Source organism: Xenopus tropicalis, chromosome 8, assembly GCF_000004195.4.
Source record: "Xenopus tropicalis strain Nigerian chromosome 8, UCB_Xtro_10.0, whole genome shotgun sequence".
NCBI lineage: Eukaryota > Metazoa > Chordata > Amphibia > Anura > Pipidae > Xenopus > Xenopus tropicalis.
This window is the reverse complement of record NC_030684.2, coordinates 40768981-40792176: the sequence shown is the minus strand read 5'-3', so window position 1 is coordinate 40792176 and position 23196 is coordinate 40768981. Positions and strand designations below refer to the sequence as shown.

General features: G+C 40.3%; 1 protein-coding gene across 12 annotated transcripts; it reads left to right on the top strand.

Moving 5' to 3' along the window:
• Nucleotides 1-4875: 4875 nt before the first annotated feature.
• vsig4 (V-set and immunoglobulin domain containing 4) lies at nucleotides 4876-19086 on the top strand. 12 transcript variants are annotated; one of them, XM_031891642.1, is made up of 13 exons: nucleotides 4876-5200; nucleotides 8488-8835; nucleotides 9526-9636; nucleotides 9792-9854; nucleotides 11096-11143; nucleotides 13008-13058; nucleotides 14088-14153; nucleotides 15246-15296; nucleotides 16534-16599; nucleotides 16930-17091; nucleotides 18253-18357; nucleotides 18514-18535; nucleotides 18648-19086. In XM_031891642.1, exons 1-13 carry the CDS (start codon nucleotides 5005-5007, stop codon nucleotides 18913-18915), a joined length of 1557 nt encoding a protein of 518 aa, XP_031747502.1. In that variant the 5' UTR covers nucleotides 4876-5004; the 3' UTR covers nucleotides 18916-19086. The 12 variants fall into 12 exon arrangements, with proteins under 12 accessions (XP_031747502.1, XP_031747501.1, XP_031747503.1 ...); XM_031891641.1 differs by having other exon boundaries at nucleotides 15240-15296; XM_031891643.1 differs by lacking the exon at nucleotides 11096-11143 and having other exon boundaries at nucleotides 4877-5200; nucleotides 15240-15296.
• The last annotated feature ends 4110 nt before the right edge of the window (nucleotides 19087-23196 follow it).

The following is a 23196-nucleotide window of genomic DNA, read 5'->3' as shown; positions in this document are numbered from 1 at the left end:
CGTTTTTCAACCACTGTTCCGCGGCACACTAGTGTGCCGCGAGATGTTGCCTGGTGTGCCATAGGCAGGGCACCAATGTACTAGGGGGGCACTGCTCTTGGCACCAATGTACTAGGGGGGCACTGCTGCTGGGCACCAATGTACTAGGGGGGCACTGCTGCTGGGCACCAATGTACTAGGGGGGCACTGCTCTTGGCACCAATGTACTAGGGGGGCAGTGCTGCTGGGCACCAATGTACTAGGGGGGCACTGCTCTTGGCACCAATGTACTAGGGGGGCAGTGCTGCTGGGCACCAGTGTACTAGGGGGGCACTGCTGCTGGGCACAGAGTTAAATGTTTTAACATTTTCTAATGGTGGTGTGCCTCGTGATTTTTTTCATGAAACAAGTGTGCCTTTGCCCAAAAAAGGTTGAAAAACACTGCCCTAGTCCAACACTGTTCTTATTACAGAGTTTTATCAGCTGTTTATATTGGGATCTGTTTACCAAATGGTATGAGCATCTCCTACATGAACATTTGAGCAGTGGGATGATTAAGCTCCTAAACATTGGGAATATTTTCCATAAATATAGCTACTTATACTACTGGGACCCATATAGTTCTTTAGCCCCAGCTATAGCTACACCCTGGCTTTTGAGAATGGTACTGACACTAAACACACAAGTTGATCTAAAGAATGGCTCTATTAGTGCACGCTTACAGTGGGGGAAATGGTTGTCTTCCAGTAGGTGACCTTTAAAGAGAGCTGTTTTAAAATATACAATAATTGCTAGAATCTGACAGATGCCACTGATAAATGTGCCAAGTAATGAAGCAAATTACAGCAGAGCCTGCCCCTGGATTACTGAGCTGCCAGACTCAAACACCAAAGACAGATATATAAAATTTACATTTTAGAAAACTTTAGAAAGTTTGAATGTTTAAAACAAAAAATAGAAACAAACAGAAAGCAATTGAAAAAATCCTTCATTTCTGCAGTACTGTCTGACAACGGAACTGGAAAAAGCATTTGGAAGGTGAACAACCCCTTTGGTTTTGGAATGGCCAAATCAAAGTCCTGACCTTTATCCAGATCATGTGACCATCACCAGTCAGTGAAATCAATAGGTCACATACAGTACCTCTTGCCACACATAAATAATAATAAAAATAATAATAAAAATAAATGAACATCATGTGTTTGACTCATTTCTTTAATTGGGCCCTTATTATGTTGTTTTAGGACCTGCATGAAAAACAGATTATGTTTTAGGTTTAAATATTACATTCAAAAGGGTTCACTTTCAAGCACCACTGAAGCTCAAGGGCTTCTTATATCTCCAAACCAAATGTTGGCCAGCTGTATACAGGGGTCCCTACTCTACATCTATGTTTTATCTAAAAGGCAGTGAGAGTTCCTCTCTCTTATTAACAGGTCATTACAATAGTAATACCTAGGGAAGGAAGAAATGCAGAAGACCTTTTAGTATGGGAAAAATATTTGGACTGAGTCTCAACGTCCCATAGTTTCAGTATTTCTCCTAAATACAAGATTTCTGTGAATACATTGACACCAACTTGACCCTGGTGGTGACCAGGCACAGGAAGAGTAGCGTTTCCGCAAATTTTCCTTTGACCATCACATAGCATGTGTGTATCTGTGAGACAGTTCATACATGTCAGACAAAGATGGATGACAGATATTTAACCCTGCACAGTTTTAGTTAGTGAACATATGGGAAGCAACTGAACATCTGGAAAGGGGACAGACAGACAAATAAAATACAAAATAGAAATACAAATGTGTCTTTGCTGAGGCTGAACATCCCAAATCAGAACTTGTAAAGCTCCATAGGGCATATTGATCCTGGGAGCGAATCTGATTGCCATTTAGGAGTCGGGAAGTATTTTTTTTCTCTAGTGAAGCAGATTGGCCCAAGCTTTTCAGAAATTTTTTGCCTTTCTTGGGATCAAACAGCCCTTTGTGATAGGGCAGTGATCCCCAACCAGTGGCTCGTGAGGAACATGTTGCTCACCAACCCCTTGGATGTTGCTCCCAGAGGTCTCAAAGCAGGTGCTTATTTTTCAATTTCCTGGCTTGGTGATGTTTTAATTGCATAAAAAACAAGATCTACTACCAAACAAAGCCTCCTGCATAGGGGTTACCAAGTAGCCAATTGCAGCCCTTATTTGACACTCACATAAACTTTTATGATGCTTGTGTTGCACCCCAAGCCTTTTTACATTTGACTGTGGCTCACAGTTAAGAAAGGTTGGGGACCCCTGTTGTAGGTTTACCAGCCCCTCTGGTGATGGGAGGACACGTATAGAAGGTGCATTTATATTGCAGCGTGCAGCTCTTTCTATATGTGCCCTCTGATTTCCAGTGGTATCGCCTACAATAAGTATCATAATAATACTGGAGATTAAACTGCCCTTTGAAATCTTATATTCTTTTGCGTTTATTTTGCACAGTTCTAAAAAATACTGCACTCATAGTATTGTTTTGTTTTCCTTCTTGGGTGAGTAATTTTAAAGTTTATAAATGACATACCTGCGTTGCTTTAGGTTATTCTCACTTTGATATAAAATTGCAGTGCAGAAAGTTTAAAACAGTACAAAACCCATATCACTAGAAGAAGAAAAGCTTCAGAAAAAAAAACAATGTTTCAAAAAACAAAGTGTTGGTTAAGAACTAGGAACTTTATTATCAAATAGTATCTTGTCTTTATAAATAGCAGTTCCTTCTTCTGCAGAACCGCAGAAGAAAGGAACAATGCTAAAGGCCAAAAGGCACAGGAGTATTCGCTCATGTAATTAGCGCTTAGACAATAGCTGTATCTGTGCCTTTACAGATTCTGCTCAGAGGAAGTTGAGGTTCGGTAAGACCCTATTATGTTCTTTGGTAATAGTTTTTATTTTTAAGCAGATACATTGGGTGGGTTCTCTATGTTCTGCAAATGCACTGTTCACCAAGTATTGTACTCCCTCCTTCCCATTTCAACTTATTATCATAATGCTACCCCATTTACTAATGGAAAAGATGGCAATCCTAATATAAATATCCAAAGTGTCACCCTCAGCCTACCACCATAAAAGCTTTGACCAATGAGAAACCTAACTTAGGCCCCAGACTCACTAAAGCAGGGGTCCCTAACCGCCAGGCCATGGACCAGTGGCGGGCCATGGGCTGCTATACACTGGGCCGCCTCTGATCACGGCTGTGGTTGATATGTGTTGCGCCAATGACATTGAGAAAAAAGCCCCACGTGAGAATGAACACATCATGCGCATAAAGGTGAGAATGAACACATCACGAGCAAGACCAACGCGAATGAACGCATTGTTTAAATAATGACACAAATCACTTTTTTAAATAAAATAATTACATTTACATTATATGTGTAATAATTATATACTATGGACTGACTAGTTTATTGTGTTTTATTATACGCCTAAAATGCGCGCCCCCCTCCCCCGACGGTCCTTGGAAAAATTGTCCTGCTTGAAACCGATCCTTGATGCAAAAGAGGCTTGGGACCACTGCACTAAATCATGAAACACTACAGCATGAAAGTTAAACATTTATCACAATCATTCATTTTTTGCATTATTAATTCAGTAAAAAAGGCAGTCAGACCGGGAGGAATTGTAGTACTCAGGAATGCACCTTTCAAGCACAGTCTTTCAGGTTGGTTACAGTAATTAAGACATTTCTGACTGATCTGCCCATCAAAAAACAATGTTCTATTTTATTCCACAGTGGAAATACTATGTGGCACATTTATCTAGGCAATAAAGGACAGTTCACTAGGAGGAAAACTGCACCGTTCTCTACACAATTCTGCATTCTCTAATAGAGGAGTTCAGTTTTAGCAACCCGCCCTTTGCCACTTTGATACAAATACCCCTATTTCTTATGTATATTGTTAGAAATGATTCCAATCGTGGCATTTGCTGGACAACCCCAACCTTGGTGTCCCCCCACAAGTTATTACATTGTGCTTATAGCCAGTGTCAATCTTACTGGGAAGGGAGGTCTGCCAACTTTTTGCTTGCTGACAAAGAGAATTAAGGCTAATGCCAGACAAGGCGTAGGGCGGATATTTTCAGCAAGCGGAAAAGCGCTTGCTGAAAATACCGCCCTACGCTTCCTACATGTGCCTGTACCCGAATGCATGAGATACGCTCGGGTGCAGACACACGTCTTGACTTTGCATTCTCTCGCTTTTCATGCGTATTTCGGCTACATGTGCCTGCACCCGAGCGTATTACATTCATTTGGGTGCAGGCACAAGTAGGAGGCGTAGGGCGGAAATATCCGCTTGCCGAAAATATCCGCCCTACGCCTTGTCTGGCATTAGCCTAAGAGGCTCTTCCAGTAGATCAGTCCCAGCCATGACCCATCAACATGTGAACATGTGAATTATTACAGTATCAATTCAACAAGGAAAACAGACTCACAACCTTGCTCCTGTATTAAATGTTTAGCAACTCTAATAGCAACTCACCTATATTCCTCTGCCTACAGAAACACATAAGAAATTCTTGACAAACTGGAGGAAGTAGCCTCATTGGATCTGTGGGGGTCTCCCTGGAAGTGACATGCATTTCAAGATAAAAACAATAGTACTGATGCTATAAGGCATTTTGTTTAATTTAAGTGAAGGGGAGGCAGCAAGGGGCCCCATTTGACTTTTGGATTGTGAGAGCAAACTGGGACACCTGGAGGGAAACCACCCAAACAATGCAAACAACTACAAACACAAATAATGCTCTGCTTGCAAACCCGCCAAACCACAACAAACCAGGTGTCTTTATGTGGCTGCACAGTGGTTTTTTTTGTCTACCCGGCACTGGGTCTTCCGCTGCCACATAAAGAAATCTCCTTTTCTATATTACTGTATAATATAACAATATCCCATGATGTTGCAAATAAAGAAAACTGTATAATTTACTCATGGAATCCGTATTAAAATCTCAGGCAATGCACTGGACTGTATTTCTTTCGAAAGAGACAGAGGATGAGTATCTTACCATGTCAAAAGGGAAGGAAGAAACATCAGCAGAATTGTAGGCTTTCAAATAATAAAGGAAGTTTGGCTTCTGCTGTGGTTCATAACAGCAACAGGCTCTGGAGGAGAGATCAGGACAGGACTGGAAGTATGGCTTCATTGGCACTGCTTATTGCCCTTGTGTTGTGCCTGGGAGGCAGAACTGGTAAGTGATAAAATTATATATTTATATATATTTTATTTATTTATGATTTTTGCTGTATTTCCTTTAGAAAGGTTATAGTTACCAAAATGTCAAGTTTGTCAACGAAATAAAAATAACTTATTTTTGCTTGCGTAAGACCTGTTGAGTGCTGTACTTCATTGGACTATTACATTATTTGTTACTAGCACCCAGGGAGAAGATATATTTTTTAGTCCTACTGTATGTATATATATTATATATACAGTATACACACACACACACACAGATGGAACATTAACTATCTAAAATAATTTCCCAGAGCAGAATACCACACATATTATATATATACTACATATACAGTATACAGTTCAGCTTGTCTTGAACCATTTTGAGCCAAAAAATATATAACAATACATTATAGGCTACACAGCAGGGTATTTAAATAAACTATATTAGGGTTTCTGAAGAAAGCACACACCTTTTACCAGTGCAGGGCAAAAGTACATTATAATTGAATTGCCTTAATACAATACAATTGCCTTAATCATGTTCATGTGTGGCTCTTTCCCAGGGAAGCCTAGAAGCAGGGTTGGACTGGGGGGTGAAGGGCCCACTGGGGGTCCCGCCCAGGGGCCCTTCAGGTGCCCCCGCCGGCCACGGCCCCCCACCTGATGTCCTCCCCTGAGCGTGTAAATTTAATGCGTCAGGGGAGGAGCAGTCAGGCAGGGGGAGCGGCGGCAAGGTTCGGGTTTGGGCCGCTGGGGACCACTAGAGCCGGGGCCCGCCGGGATTTTTCCGGGTGTCCTGGCGGCCCAGTCCGACCCTGCATAGAAGTGACATTGCATTAACTTTTACTTTCTGGAAACTGGTGTTTCCTACAACATACAGTAGTTTTGATAAAATGTGCAATTGGCCAAATAACAGGGGTGCAATAGACACAGCAGACCCAGCAGTTACTAGGGGAGTAGAAGTTCAGAGGTTCTGATGGAACTAAGGTTCTGATGGTTCAGAGGAACTAACTTACAGAGAAAATACTCCAGCACAGTTGGCTAAGGGATAGAAATAACAAAACTATATATAGTGTAGTAATTTAACAATATACCCTTTGTGATCTAAGGAACATATGGGAGAAAATATCACCCAGTGTAAAACCAAATATATTTTAAATATATAAATACTTATAGATATATAAATAAAAATCTAAATATAGAAATACTTATATTAAAGACAGAGAGTTTTCATTAAACGACAACTCCCCAACTGAATAGTGATGCCCAAGTGTAGGTGGGTACTCATCACATTAACGTCAACGTAAGTAATATATAAGTAATATTTTATTGGTTTTACACTGGGTGACTATTTCCCATATATGCCCATCCTTGATAAAGATACAGGTATGGGATCCCTTATCCAGAAACCCGTTATCCAGAAAGTTCCAAATTACAAAAAAGGCCATCTCCCATAGACTCCATTATAAGCAAATAATTTTAATTTTATAAAATGATTTCCTTTTTCTCTGTGATAATAAAACAGTACCTGTACTTGATCCCAACTAAGATATAATTAATCCTTATTGGGGGCAAAACAAGCCTATTGGGTTTTTTTCAATATTAAGTTATGGAGATCCAAGTTACGGAAAGATCCCTTATCCGGAAAACCCCAGGTCCAGAGCATTCTGGATAAATGGTCCCATACCTGTATATATTTAAAAAAGGCTTTTATACTGGTTTGTTGGTTCCAAGGTCTGATCATTTTATTCCTCACAGACTTGTTTTAATAGATGCTGTGCCTGCACCTTAGATCACAAAGGGTGTATTGTTAAAAGCAAATTACTACATTATATATAGTTTTGTTGTTTCTATCCCTTAGCCAGTGGCGCTGGAGTATTTTATCTGTCTGATCTGAATGAAAAGGATTTTGTTGGCAGTGCATTAACTTCTGCAGCGATTGGCTTGGAACTTGTATACATTTATCTATTTATTGTATTGTAGAGGAACTAACTTGATGCGCAGTGTCTATATACAGTATGTGTGCAAAACAGATCTTTTGCAAGGGGGTTAGGTGGGGCCAATTTAATAAATAGCCAAAAGGGGCATTTGACCAGGACAGGAAAGACTAACATAAGCCTGATTTCAATCAGTCAAAAGAGCTCTATTAATATCTGTTTCCTTTTTTATTTGTAAGCTTTCTTTGCTTTTGTATTATTCTTGATTTCAAAAACTGACTGATATCAGGGCATTTTTTTATGCACAACATGTGGGGGCAGATGGGTCAACAATCACAAATTAAACAAAGATTGTTACAGTTTGCCTATGACAGCTCCCATTGATTTCTACATGAACTCGGCAACTTTTAGATGGTGTATTTTTGCATTTACGTTTTTTGTGGTTTTGATGCATAATAAATAACAAAATAGTGAGTTTTAGCACAAAAAAACACAAAGTGCGGGAAAAAAAATAATAGGAACATTAGTAAATGGCTCCCATCTACTTAACATATAAAACTACACAAGTTTAATAATGAAATATGAATATATCTTAGTATGTCAAATGAATGTGACTGCAGGTCTAGGGGCACAATTAAAGATAGTGCTCATTGTATACCATTATGGATGGCAGATATGAAACAAGGAAGTAAAATTAGACAACATTTTTTTTCTAAATTGGGTACACTTGCAACCAACCTGAAAAGTGCAGTGGGTCCCACAACATCATTTTTACCTGCTCAGACCCGACACAACTATAAACAATACACTGGTCTACTAGAGCACCATGGTACCCCCAGCATAGAGCTAGGAAATGGGGTTGAGGGGCAATCTATTTAGTGCAGGTCCCCATATTGTTATAGGAGTCAATAAGAAGCCAATTCTGCAGTCAGCGCTGGGCCCCCCTGTCCTTCTCACGTACAGGACCCAGGGCAGCTGCCTCTTTTCCAAGCCCAAGGACTGTTCTGGTATTGACATATGTAACATTCCTGGGACTACACACTTATAAGTGTTGCATTGACAGATCTAGAAGGTAATAATGAGCCATGGGGTAGTGAGAATAGTATTTTCCCCAGTCCAATGAAAGTGATAACTCAACTTTATGAGACAACTTTCATAGTATAATTATAACTTTCAGTAAATTAGCAGTAAATGATGAGGGTTTTGATTATTTGCATGTTGGGTGAAATGTAGTATGCTTTTCATTTCTTTTTCCTCACCATCACCAGAAAAAAGTCTGAATGTGAGGGCTTGCAAAGTAGTAGTATTGAAGGCCTCCATTTCTTCTTCATGTTCTAACCAAAATCTTGTTCTATGGCTTTAGCTCTTTGCGACCTCTCACTGAAAGTGCCACATGAAACACAAGGAGTAAGAGGTGACTCGGTGGTTATACCCTGCACTTACACGCCCTCTGCACGCTATACGGAACATGAGGTTCACTGGTATGCTGATGATGTCAAAATAATCAGTCGATTTGATTCCCAGTCACACATTCTAAAGGCTGACTTCGAAGGCAGACTCAAAGTGGCCGACACTCGTGCCGGAGACGTGTCTTTAACCATAAAAAATCTAAGAACTATAGAGAGGGCTGACTACAGGTGTGAGGTCATCTGGAAGTCAAGTGATGGATTTGTCACCAAACAAGGAATCAGCAAACTCATGGTACTTAGAGGTGAGTATAAATACTAAAATGACATCCTTGCTAAGAAGCCATGAATGACTTCTCATTGGGGAAGATTTAAGGCAATTAGAGCCTATATTTATTAATATAGGCATGAAATTATTCCATTAGTGCAGTGTTCAACTTCCAGTATGCATGCTAGTGCTACTGATTCCAATCTAAGCAGACAGCCAGAAGTAACATGGCCCAAGATGGTAGCTTGAACCAGCTCTGACACTTTCTCTTCTGTTTCCTGTGATACAGAGGCAGAGTGAGGATTTTCATGTTCTAAACCAGGGATCCCCAACCTTTTATCCCTGTGAGCCACATTCAAATGGAAAAAAGTTTTGGAGAGCAACACAAGCATGAAAAAAGCTTCTGGGTGTACCAATAACAGCTATAATTGGCTATTTGGTAGCCCCTATGTTGACTGGGAGCCTACAGAAGGCTCTGTTTGGCAATTACACTGGGTTTTTATGCAATCAAATCTTGCCTTCTAAGCAGAAATTCAAAAATAAGCACCTGCTCACGAGCCACTGGTTGGGGATCACTGTTCTAAACAATGTGGTTTGGGGGGGGCAATATATTGGGGTTAAATTTAGAAAAACGACTGGCTAGAAAACAGAAATGTTCTATAACTGCAGTGAATGTTTAATATATTCCACTAAATCTGTTTTTCTCATCCTCCTATATCTAATACAGTTCGACCCGCTACAGTTCGACCTGCTACAGTTCGACCCGCTACAGTCCGACCCGCTACTCAGAAACCAGAAGTGAATATTGGCACTAGCAAGATCGATGACATGAATAGAGGTATGATATGTAGGGAGTGTGCGGGGTACAATCATTAAAGTAATCTTTTTCTGGTGTCTACAGATAAATTGTGCTTTTTGGCTGGTATAATTTTGCTTAGTGTTGAATATAATATGCTCTAACAGAATTACCTTTTTTTATTATTTTTATTTAAGCTACAATGGGTTCAACTAAGAAGCCCAATGTGCCCGCTATTATTACCGGAGGACGTGCCACAGGTGAGCAATAGTTTGCTGTTCCAACCGGATGGCTGTTTCTCACCAGTATAAAGAGAAATAAGAGAAATTGCCCAAAGGGAGGCAAAACCTCTCACCCACCCCTGTTTCTCCTTTCATGGAAGAGTCTGGCTCTTGAGGCTGCTTTAGCTGTAAGTTTGTGCCCACCTGTGAGCCTTTGTTAGCAATGGGAAGTCAGGGGCTCTACTTCACTCTCATCTAGAGCTAGGGCTTTCAAACTGGTAAGAACACATTAACACTGCCTCCTCAATCTATGGGAAATATCATAACCGGAACAAATAAAAAATGATACAACATCACACAAACTCACTATTCTTCTATATAGTGAAGCCATCTTAGTGGTTTGGATCCCACTTGAGCTTCACTAACATTGCTTATTAGTATCACATTGTGAGATAACATGTCCGGATTAGCAGGGACCTGCTTTTTTCAGTGCATTATAGGCTGACAGTTCCTCGGTGGTTCCAAAGTGTCTACTAAAGGATATATAAACCTAACATGTTGCTACCATGTATATGGGCACATCTCCCCCACCCAAACCACACCATTTGTACTGCATATATTCCCTTCGTTCGCCAGCACCATCACATGTTCCTAAAACAAATAGCAGCTTTACCCAGCGGCCATTTTCTCTCTCGCACATCTTCAGTGACATTTACATATGCAAACAGCACATGTGCACTGTAAAGTTCAAGAAATGAAGAATGCAGGCTTACACAGGCAGAAGTTATTATGATAAAAAGTTCTGCTTAGATTGAGCACTGTAATGGAGTGCACTGCTAGAGCAGAGTTTCTATGGAAACTACCAGTGCCATCTCTTCATTGGCTGCTAGACTGGAGGGTGTGTTTTGTAATAAGAGTTGATAAGAGCTGAGCATGCCCAGTAGCCAAGAGCCAAAGTGAATTCCTAAGGAGGAGCAAGTGGATTAGAGGAGGAGAAGGAATCCCAAGTGATTAAGGGGATGCTGCAGCCTTATTATTAACCTTTGAACAAAGTGGCAGGTATGAAAATATTTCAAAAAGGCTGTTCACTGATTTTTGTGGGTGGTTTACATGTCCTTTAAAGGGGTTTCTTCCTGTAGAGAAGCCATATACAGAGGGAGAACAGCATAGTTTGCCCCAAGGCACCTACAATTTAAATGTTAATTAATGACCCAAAAAATGTATTTTTCACATCTTCTTCTAAATCTAACATTACTAACGTGGAAATCTTTTACCTACAGTTCAAACTACTACTAAGAAACCAGAAATGGTCAACAACATTAATACAGGTGTGATATACAATACTACTACTGATATGGTTGGGCATTTTAAAGGACAAATAATGGCCAGGTTCTTATTTTGACATTCATTCATTTTTTTGTTGTATAACAGAGCAGAAAGATAGGTAGAAATTTGGGAAAAAAAAATACAATACTCCCTTATTTTATTATGATAAGATACAAGTCTGACTTACATGAAGGCCATCTCCCATAGACTCCATTTTAATCAAACAAATCACATTTTTAAAAATGATTCCATTGTTGTCTATGATAAAACAACCTTGTATTTGAACCCAAATAAGATGTAATTACTCTTTTGAAGGGACCTATAGGGTTAACAATCCATATGGCTTTAAACCCTACACTTCCTTATTTCGCTGTTACTGGGCAGATGCCCATGTATCTATTTTGCTATTCCCATATTATGTGTTATTGGCCGATAAGGTTACTGATCACTTCCCGCACACAGTAATATAGTGTTTAGCAGGGGGTGGATCTTTCTCTTTGGCCTGCATCTGTTGAACTAGGTGGATGCTCCGGGGAGCCTGGGATTAACAAGGCCCAGTAAGTGTTCTGTGCTAATGGGACCAATGGGCAGGGGAGCAGGGACTTAATGAACAAGGGATATTTAAAGCAGGTTAACTTTGTGATAGCACTTTTTAGAAAAGTGAGACAGCTTTATTTAGTAAAAGCAGCTCATTTGCGCTTCAACCAGGAGAGACAGCAGGAGTAGTATCTTTTACAGGCTCTGCTGCCTCGGTGAAGGGGCCGCAGTAGTGACAAGGGAATCAGGCTTAGATTTATTCTCTCTAGGATCTGGGCCATTTAAGGTAGAAACCCTAAGGACATAAATCTACTTACCCCAGCTGGTCCTCTGCAGTGGTTGTATTGCCTGCTGTTCCATGTGCATTGTGTGTATTGATCACCCATTGCTGTTGTCTTGGACAATAAAAGTTGTTGGTTCTAGTTTGCTGCAAAACAACTCCTGGTGTCCTTCTTTTACATGACTATTTTACATCTGGCAGTGGGAGATGTAGTTCAAAAACACCATCCAAATATACTCTTCCACATAGAGAAGGTCCATGCTTTTGAAAGAGTCCAATGTACCCTATGCCTGTGAAAAAGCTCGGGCTTGCTGAGCCAAATGTGCATTAGGCGCTTATTTTAACCAGCTGGGTAGGCAGGTGTAAAAGCGCCGTGGGTGTTGATGGTGTGGGAGAGGGGAAGAGGGTACTGTTGGTAAAGGGTGCGTGGTGGTCCTGAATGATGTTGGTGGGTGGTATAGTGTGTCATATAAACCCCACACTTACCTTTCTCCACACTTGCTCCCCTTAAGCCAGGCACAGAGTGCTATTGTGGGCACCTTAGTGTGTCTCCGAGCCGTACCCCTTTTAGTTTTTTTTATATATTTTAATGATTAATTAAAGGTTACGTTTTAACTTCATCTTTCTTTCTTCCTTAATTGCATTTATGTTTTTGATCATGCACACCCCCATGCACTAATTTTTTGTTCAAGTGTTGGTGCCCCACCTAAATCTTTATTGTACCCTATACTCTAACATTACTAGCCAAAAGGGTTTATTTTTTAAACTTGGGTTTACTGTTACATTTCACTTTGTTGGCTTTTCTGCTCTCTTCTGTTTGCTGTGATACAGAGGCAGAGTAAGGATTTTCATGTTCTCAACAATGTGGTTCGGGAGGGGGGGCAATATATTGGGGTTAAATTTAGAAAAATGGCATGTTTAGTGTAGATGTAGGACTGGCTATAAAACAGAAATGCACTATAACTGCAGTACTGAATGTTTAATATATTCCGCTAAATCCGTGGAAAATAAATCTAACACTATTAATATGCCAATTATTTTACCTACAGTTCGACCCACTACTAAGAAACCAGAAGTGAATATTGTCACTATGAATAGAGGTATGAAATGTAGGGAGTGTGTGGGGTACAATCATACCATCATACAATCGGCTGTGATAGACCTCTGCTATCATGGCCAACAAACCGATGCTAAGGGCTTTCCACCAGTGACTCCTATTGTTGCCGGTGGAAAGCCTTTTCATAGCGGTTTGTCGCCCCCAATAGCAGAGATTTATTGCGGCCGCCTCAACCCGTGGGTTCTTACCCTAAATCAGGGGTGGCTAGATTTTCCATTCCGCGGTCGACTGATGACTGGGGAATGCGGAAGTGCGTCATGAATGCGTACGTATGCGACTCCGCGTACATATGCATTCACGCAGCACTTCTGAATCCCCGGCTTCATCGCGGTTCACCAGTGATCCACGGGGGATGGACTGGTGGACCATGATCAACTATTGGCCACCCCTGCCCTAAATGATAATAAAGTCTATACAACTGGACAAACCGTTGTGTAATTGTATAGCAAACAGGTTAATTGCATTTCCATGGTGTCTGAATGCTAATTGTTTCTGGGAAAACAATAGGGATAGGGAAAAGTTGGGCTGTAAAACATCAAAGTCAGTAACACCTTATCCTGGTTAAAAATTGAACTTCATTTCTGTAACTAGTTAGCAGGGTAGTAGGGTTTAGGGACAGCATTTAGTATCTTTCTGTGCTGTATTTCTGTGCCACTAACCTGTTCATTGAAAAGAGAAATAAATATATTTTATTTTGTAAAAAAATATTATGAGTCTGAAAATGATTATCATACCCCTAGACACACGAGTGAGTCGGCACGTGTATTAGTAGCTGTAGTATTCTGCTAAATCTGTAAGCAATAACCAGACTTCCAACATTATATATCAGATTACTGATAATATGATTGTAAATAGTAAAGCAGTTTCTTCCTGTATAGAAGCCACATACAGAAAGAGGGCAGTATAATTTGCTCCAAGGCACCTACAATTTAAATGTTAATGACCACAAAATGTATTTTTTACATTCTCTTCTAAATCTAACATTACTAACGTGGAAATCTTTTACCTACAGTTCAACCTACTACTAAGAAACCAAAAGTAATTACTGTCACTAGAAAAGTCAACAACATTGATGAAGGTATGATATTTCATACTACAGCTGACATGGTTATGCATTTTAAAGGACAAATAATGGCCAGGTTCTTATTTTGACATTTAATGATTTTTTTTGTTGCATAACGATAGTGTATGAGTAGACAGGTAAGCAGAAATTTGGAAAAAGTGACAATACTCCCTTATATTATTAGTGGAAAGATACAGGTATAGGTCCTCTGCAGTGGTGCACCCTTCTATTTTTTTTGCTGCCATCTTGTGCCTTGTATTGTCTGCTTTTCCATCTGGATTGTAAGTATTGATCGCCCATTGCTATTGTCTTGGACAATTAAAGTTGTTAGTTTCAATTTGCTGCAATGAGAACTCTTGTCCTTCTTTTACATGACTATTTTACATCTGGAAGTGGGAGGTGTAGTTAAAAGCACCATCCAAATATACTCTTCCACATAGAGAAGGTCCATCCTTTTGAAAGAATCCAATGTACCCTATGCCTTTGAAAAAGCTCGGGCTTGCGGAGCGAAATGTGCATTAGGCGTTTATATTAACCAGCTGGGTAGGCAGGTGTTAAAGCGCCGTGGGTGGTGATGGTGTGGGAGAGGGGAAGAGGGTATGGTTGGGTAAAGGGTGCGTGGTGGTCCTGAATGATGTTGGTGGGTGGAATGGTGTGTCATACAAACCAACACAGGTAGAGTTAACCCCACACTTACCTTTCTCCCCACTTGCTCCCCTTAAGCCAGGCACAGAGTGCTATTGTGGGCACCTTAGTGTGTCACCGAGCCGTAACCATTACTTTTAGTTTTTTTTATATATTTTAATGGTTAATTAAAGGTTAATTTTTAACTTGGTCTGAGTCTACGAATTAATACAGCTGTGGGGGGTGCAGTGTTCTTCTTCTTTCTTTCTTCCTTAATTGCATTTATGTTTTTGATCATGCACCCCCTCATGTATTCGTTTTTTGTTCAAGTGTTGGTGCCCCACCTATATCTTTATTGTAGATGTAGGACTGGCTATAAAACAGAAACGCACTATAACGGCAGTAGTGAATGTTTAATATATTCCGCTAAATCCGTGGAATATAAATCTAACACTATTAATATCCCAATTATTTCAGCTACAGTTCCACCCACTACTAAGAAACCAGAAGTGAATATTGTCACTATGAATAGAGGTATGAAATGTAGGGAGTGTGTGGGGTACAATCATACCTTTATGTTATACCTTTATCAGCAATCTTAAATGCAGTTATTATAGCAAATGTTGGTTAAGGTTAAGAACCGACGGGTTGAGTCGGCCGCAATAGACCTCTGCTATCGTGGGCAACAAACTGATGCTAAGGGCTTTCCACCAGTGACTCCTATTGTTGCCGGTGAAAAGCCTTTTCAGAGCAGTTTGTCGCCCCCAATGGCAGAGATTTATTGCGGCTGTCTCAACCCGTGGGTTTTTACCCTAAATGATAAAAAAGTCCATACAACTGGACAAACCGTTGTGTAATTGTTTAGCAAACAGGTTAATTGCATTTCCATGGTGTCTGAATGCTAATTGTTTCTGGGAAAACAATAGGGATAGAGAAAAGTTGGGCTTTAAGGGCTGTGGCACACGGGGAGATTAGTCACCCGCGACAAAACTCCCTGTTCGCGGGCGACCAATCTCCCTGAGTTGCCTACCCCTGCCATCCCACCGGCGAACATGTAAGTCGCCGGCGGGATGGCAGATGCGGCGGCGCGATTTTGCGTAAATTGCCGAAAAAGACTCGCAAGTCTTTTTCGGCGATTTCCTGAAATCGCCCCGCCGCGTGTGCCATCCCGCCGGCGACTTACATGTTCGCCGGTGGGATGGCAGGGGTAGGCAACTCGGGGAGATTAGTCGCCCGCGAACAGGGAGTTTTGTCGCGGGCGACTAATCTCCCCGTGTGCCAGAGCCCTAAAACATCAAAGTCAGTAACACCTTATTCTGGTTAAAAACTGAACTTCATTTCTGTAACTAGTTAGCAGGGTAGTAGGGTTTAGGGACAGCATTTAGTATCTTACAGTGCTGTCTTTCTGTCCCACTAACCTGTTCATTGAACAGATAAATAAATATATTTTCTTTTGTAAAAAAATATTATGAGTATGAAAATGATTATCATACCCCTAGACACACGAGTGAGTCGGCACGTGTATTAGTAGCTGTAGTATTCTGCTAAATCTGTAAGCAATAACCTGACTTCCAACATTATATATCAGATTACTGATGATATGATTGTAAATTGTAAAGCAGTTTCTTCCTGTAGAGAAGCCACATACAGAAAGAGGGCAGTATAGTTTGCCCCAAGGCACCTAAAATGTAAGTGGTAATGACCACAAAATATATTTTTTACATCCTCTTCTAAATCTAACATTACTAACGTGGAAATCTTTTACCTACAGTTCAACCTACTACTAAGAAACCAAAAATAGTTACGGTCACTAGAAAAGTCAACAACATTGATGAAGGTATGATATGTCATACTACTGCTGACATGGAAAAACTGTAACTTATGCATCTGAGTGTAAGTGCTATTACTAGAGGGAGTAATAACAGTAACACAACTGCTTATTAACAGTGGGCAAATTTGCCCCAATACAATGACCCAAAATAAGAAAAACCACAATATTGATGTTTTCCTTGTTTCCTGTAAAGTTAAGGACCCTCTATTTCACCCAATCAAATCTGGGCTTTTAAAAGAAATATTAACACAACTGTTACGTTTTTGCGCACAATATATTTTTTTGTCAAAAATTTCTGACTTTGCTTTGGCTAAATGCTGTGTGTTTGTGCGGCAGTCACCTCGCGGAATACTGCTTTCCCTACAAACAGGAAAAGTAGCACCGCCAGGGGCGGCCATACCACAGGAGAGATGGGCAACTCACAGAAGAGTCAGATCCCCGTGTTGCACTCTCCCAAAGATGCTACTGAAACCGCAAAACTGGATTATATAATAAAAGGTAATATCGGGGAGGATCCCAGTTGCCATGTGGCACATTATACTCAGTGCTGGAAAGGATAACTACACTATGATATGTCTATGAATATACCAAGGAAGTAGGACTAGTAGTGGAACTAAAAAAAAACTACCTTCCTGTGGTGATAATGCAGTGCTTAATATTTCTGTTAGACAAATCCATAGGGAACATTTAAATGGAAAGGTGGAAAGGCCCTTAAAGAGGGTTGGGAAACCCTTAAGGCACATATAGAAAGCAAGAGTTATTCCATAAGGTAAAAACTGTCACAAAATTATTTTGGAACCTTTCATCCATGGAAAAAGACAATAAAAATGCTCAGAGTCACATGAATTGTTCCCCATTTTTGTGATTACAATGCAGAGTGCCCTCAGAAGTGCCAAACTCTGTATATTGGTCTATAAAATGATTCAATCAGTTTTGAGAAAAACCCTCTAGAAAGTGAGAGCGAGTGAGAGCCAGACTAATATGTTTATATGAGAAATGCAAGATCAAGAAGGAATAAGGAGGAGTGGAAAGAAGTTGGGGAGAGACAAGGTGGAATGTGGGAAAGGTATGAATGAAACTGGTGAATAAGAGAGAAAGAAGGGATAGCTGAGAGTAATGGAGAAGGGTCATGGTGAGATATTAGGAGAGGCGGAACAGAAGTAGTGTTGAAAACATGAGGCAGGGGGAAAAGTGACAGAGATGAGGAATACTTTCATGAGTGGGTAAAAAGCATTTTTCTACGCAGGGCTGTCAATGGGAGAATGATGGGATGTGTATTGCAACAACTTAATTGCTACCGGTTATAAATCCCTGATGTTTTACATTCCTTTCTTCCCTTCTCCTCTCCTCCCCCCTGCTGGTAGGCATTAGGCATGCCAGTCTGACACCACATTTGTATGTGTATTGTTATATTAACAAACGACTATACTAAGAGAGGACACTGCAACCTGATTCTGCCCCTTGAATTGTCTAATGCGCAGCTCGACTACCAGTTTGGGACTGGGACTTTGCAGCAGATTCTGTACCTGGGGGGTCTGTTCTTGTAGGAGGGATTTGCCATACAATAATTAGATTGCCTTAGATCCCTTAGATTATCCCAGATTACATACAGAAAACTGTCAGCAATGCAATTCTTTCTTTGTGTTTGTATTATTACAGGCTCAGGAGTGCCACTCTATATTATACTGCTTATTGCTCTGGTCTGTGCCCTCTCCATTTGTACATTAATTATTGTCTTCATCACCAGAAGAAATAAAAATGCATGTAAGTGTCCAAGTGTGTAAATATTGTGTACATATTGCATATAGATTTGCTGAAATGAACCTTGCTGAAACCTTGGCTGAAATATGTCTTATTCAGCCAAATAATAGATATGATGATGATGATGATGATAATGCTAATTCTACTTTACCCCCACAGATTACAGTTATAACATGCCCACGTAAGTATCACTCTACTTAATTTGAAACGGATTTATTTGTGCTTGTTGAACAAGTACATCTCCCAGGTAATGAGCAAGAACTATTTAAACTTAGTGATTTTTTTCTCCCCAGCATGGCCCAGTTGGCTATGAGGCAAGAAGGATCTGCTCCAATTGCCTTTGGCGAATATTCATCCTGCGCTTGTCAAACCCCACAAACTGAAAATGATTACCATCCATGCAAGCAGATGCCTGAAACTGAGTATGAAGTCATGGCAGCTCAGGCCAGCAATGAATATGAATTGCTGATACCAGAGAGAGAAGTACTTCCCAGCTGTTCTGCTCTTACAGAACCGAATCCTGCTGTTCCCCCCTCTCCCAGAAGCACATTTCTAAAATGATTCTCTAAGAACTTTGCCCACTAAGGCTTGATTTTCTTCTCATATCATCCCCCCCCAACAGTTACTCTGTACCTCTTCCCTGGCTGTGCCCCAATTCTGCATGTACATATGGTTGTATTTAAATCATACCAACAATGTATATATACACATTTAATAAACATAAGAAAAGTATTCCCAGACCCAGGGGTGTTACTAGAAATTCCAAGATTTATTTTTTATCTTTTATGGAATTCCTTGTCAGAGTGCAGTACGTAGCAATATTAGTCCAAGTGGCCAAAATTCAGCAGTTTTGATGCATATCCCTGCTGAGGGTTCCTTGGCAGTCTGGCACCATGCCACCCCAAACCCCATGGACCTGCGCAACATTCACATCGATACACTGAACTACTTTCCAGATTGGAAAATGTCATTCTGTATTATTAAATGTAAGTAAGGTACAGGCATTTTAGCATTATATACTTAGCCAGGACTTAATTGGGCTTTGCTTTACGGCAGCATGTAGGAAGGCGCTAGCCATTGAAGGTGGTAAATCCCTTTGATCCCAATATGACAATCATAGTGCTTCCTGTATCAATAAATTTCACCAACTAAAAATGTATCCAACTGACCTATTCACCCAACTAATAATAGTGGTACAAATCTAACTGAAGGCTCTCTTTGCCTTAGAAATAGTATGAGTTGCAGATTGCTGCTTATTGTGCATACACATCGAGACAGTCAGTCTCTATAGCAATAGTTTTAACTGATTTGCAGCTCAGATTATTTATAGCATTACATGGCAGAATAGAAACCACTGTATTCAGCATCAAAATTGATTAAGAAATCAACCCTAACATTGGCTTCTATGGCAGATATATCCTCACTTTCCTTGACAGCTTAGATCACACTGTGCAGAGTCACTGACGCTCTGAAGGTGGAGTAAACAGACAAGAAGATGGGGAGCTGCTGTGGACAGTTTTAAAGGCCTGGAACAGTGCTCACTTTCCTTACTGACTTCATTTTCTACTGACTGTGTCCTGTCAGAATGAACAGCCTCTGTTTTAAATTAATGGTATAAACTGTGCAAAACCTGCACAGGAAAGCTCTCTGAGAAACTTGACTTTGTTTGGAGGGTTTATATTGTAATAAGATTCATATTCTGGACAGATGCTAACAACTGGAGGTGCAAGTGCATTGGGAAATATGTCAGAAATTTAGAATAAACATACATATAAATGTACTAAGTGTAAAGCTACAAGAAGTAGAGTATAAAACAAACACAGTTTGCTGTTAGGAACCAGTTTCAGGCACAAGCACTGTGTATTATACACCAATGGGCACAACTTTCCTCACAGTACTAGGCATATTGCTTGCACTAAAACAACAGTTAGCCTCCAGGTTTCCCTTTCAGAAGCTGGTAACTATACAGGGAGCTGTCTGTCTGTATGGGTATATAGGTGTCATATTATAGCTGTTGTCATGTATCTGTTAGTCCTAGGTTCCCTTAATCCACCAATGGTCGTCACAGCTCACTGCAGAGTTTCAGGTATACAGATAAGGGAGGAAGAGTACTGGTCTATTTTGATAAAGCTGAAAACCCTACAATACCAAGAATCCTATCACATGTGGATAGTATCTGCAGCAACACGGCAAGGAGTTCAGGGGCTCCTACGTCAATGTATTCAATGTATTCAATGTTTCAGTCAGTAGTTAACACAGTATATAGGAAAACTGCTACAGCTAAAGCTCAGTGGTTAAACCATATAATACAGATACTGCAAGGGCAAGGAGAGGATAAACAGTGCAAGGGCAAGAAGAGGTTAAACAGTGCAAGGGCAAGGTGTTCTGACACCAGAGGCTCTCCTGGCAATATCCCAATCCCCACATGGTTAACATGAAAAAAACATATATTAAGCATATAAAACAATGTTTTCCATTTATTAGTAGAATTATCAAATTTTTAAAACTTTTATTTTCATGGTAATTCTATGTGAAGCGAAATAGGACAGATTCACTCATCACTAACTACCAGTAAGAAAACATAAATGTTTGGGGTCACCCCTGTACTCACCATTTTTCTCTGGGGTAATTTCTCTGCCTCCTGGCTTTCCTCTCAGTTCTGCAGACACTCAGGCTCTCATTTGTTTTGTCGAGGCTCCATCTGCAGGCAGCACCCCCAGCCCCTCAGGGAGTTTCAAACTCAGACAGGTATCCTTCCTACTGAGAAACCTTCATAGCATTCTCACTATTATTAACCACAGGACAGCCTTCCTTGGTGGAAAGTGAGCTCCAAAATGCGAGCTGGACCACTGCAACGGATCGCCTGGTCTGCCTGTTCCTTCCAGAACACTATAGCTTCCCAGACCAGACAGCTTTAAAGTCTGAGCTTCATGCTTGTGCTGTTTTTTTTTATTACACTTCACTAAGCAATAAACTTTTTTGGCATGAAAATACTAATTTTGTTTTCTCAGTTAGTAAAAATCCAGTCTCGTTAGCATATGCTGAATTGTATTAATGAGCAACTGTATATGTGTTAGAAATAATTCTATTGTGCAGCTAAAGAGTAAAATCATTGCCTAGAAAGACAATATTAGGCAAGTTTGCCAGGGAATGGAATATTATTATCATGCATGGAACAAAGTGACTCATGCTCGCACTTATTTTACCAGTAAAGGCACAGTTAAGGTGAAATTGCTGTAGCCCTGCAGATTTGCAGAGCAGTGTAGAACATTTAGGAAGGCTAATGCAAAAACCATTTGGTTAATTCTTGTATTGAAACGTGTCCATTCATACAGAAAGGCTCACTGCTAAGATTATCTGAGCAAAGGGTAACGTCACTGTTTCAGAACTCATACTTGCCCTTTTTTTATTAAACAAAAAGGCAGATGTGTTTCCTCTGTCATGCTGAGCCAAATGCCACAGGGAATAATCTGCCAAAATGGCATGCTTACCAACCAGCAACCCCCAAAAGCCAATTGTAAAGTTGGATAAATTTTAAACTCCATGTTGCACACTCCTGCATCTATAAACCCTTCCATGTGTCAAAAGCTTTAGCAGAGAATTAAGACTTTAGCAAAATAATGGGTAAAGTAGTGCCCTTTTAAATACAGAATCAGTACAGTGATCTGACAAGTAAACTCTGAATCCCAGAGGCACTTACCAATATGACAAGACAAGTCAGGCAGACAATAAAGTCATTACTTTTAGTGCAGGTACAGACAGATGTTGTGCTCTATATGCAGGCTACAGTGAGTGTAGCATGAGTCTGACATAATTTATATTGATTTAAAGCTTCCTGCCTCAATGGACTATTTAAGTGACAATGCTGACACCACTGGCCCACCCAACCAAAAGAGCACAGGTAGATCTCCCATGACCCTTCATGATAACAGTTCTGCTAGACGTATCTATAGACAGAGTAATTCTGCTAGGTCTCTATAACTGCTGGTTCTTTGAAAGTGGTGCTGTATTCCCGCACAGTGTGACATTGCCCCGGTGCTTCTCAGTGCATCTGGCCTTACACATGAAGCATTTTTATTATTGCTCAGGGTTGTTTACATCATTTCATTAAGTAGAATAGATGTTTCTCAAGCATCATCTCAAGGCCATTTCGCATTTTTCAATGTAAGTGTTTTTCCAGACTTCAGTACATTCAATGCAACATTACAAAATAGATGTTCCTAATGATATCTCTATAAGATCAGGAAAAGGAAGTTAGGGTGCCCTTACAGAAGAGCTTTTTAGGGTTCATATTTTCAAGGTCTCATTTATATAAATCATTTACAAACCCCTACAGTTGAGCAAAATTATCAGGTATATGTATTTCTACCCAAAGAGTAAAAGTATTAAATCATCTGTTAAATCTGTGTGAGCTGCACATACAGACAGTAGTTTGGCTCTATGCAGTGTCAGGGTTTCCCATTGCACACACACGTGCTCAGATGTATGCTGTCCTGGAATAACCCTGTATGTGAGACCAAGTACCAAGTCTTCAGCAGGATTTAGTTTGGATTGGAATATTCCTCCCTATGCCATACTTTACCACATCTTTATTCTAAGCCTTTTTCTATTGTAAGGACCAGTTTGTTACTCACGTAGAAGCTCACATTGGAGACCGACAATACCTAGAAGGAATATACTTCCAGTACCAGATGGAGACATTGCTTGCAAAGGTTTACTAGCTCCTCGAGAAGTGAGAGGGTTAAACCACTTGGCACTAGGATTCCCAGATCTTTCCAGCACAATGTGGAGAATTTTTTTCTTGTGCCCAGTTTGCTGTAATAAAATATCATATTGCTTTAT

What these genes read in the sequence shown, in the direction of transcription:
- vsig4 (XM_031891641.1), top strand. Translation starts at nt 5,005, where the DNA reads ATGAGTATCTTACCATGTCAAAAGGGAAGGAAGAAACATCAGCAGAAT. An exon ending in TATTGTCACTATGAATAGAG is followed by an intron (nt 15,297 to 16,533) that starts GTATGAAATGTA and finishes TTTTACCTACAG; the next exon opens with TTCAACCTACTACTAAGAAA. An exon ending in TACAGTTATAACATGCCCAC is followed by an intron (nt 18,536 to 18,647) that starts GTAAGTATCACT and finishes TTTTCTCCCCAG; the next exon opens with CATGGCCCAGTTGGCTATGA.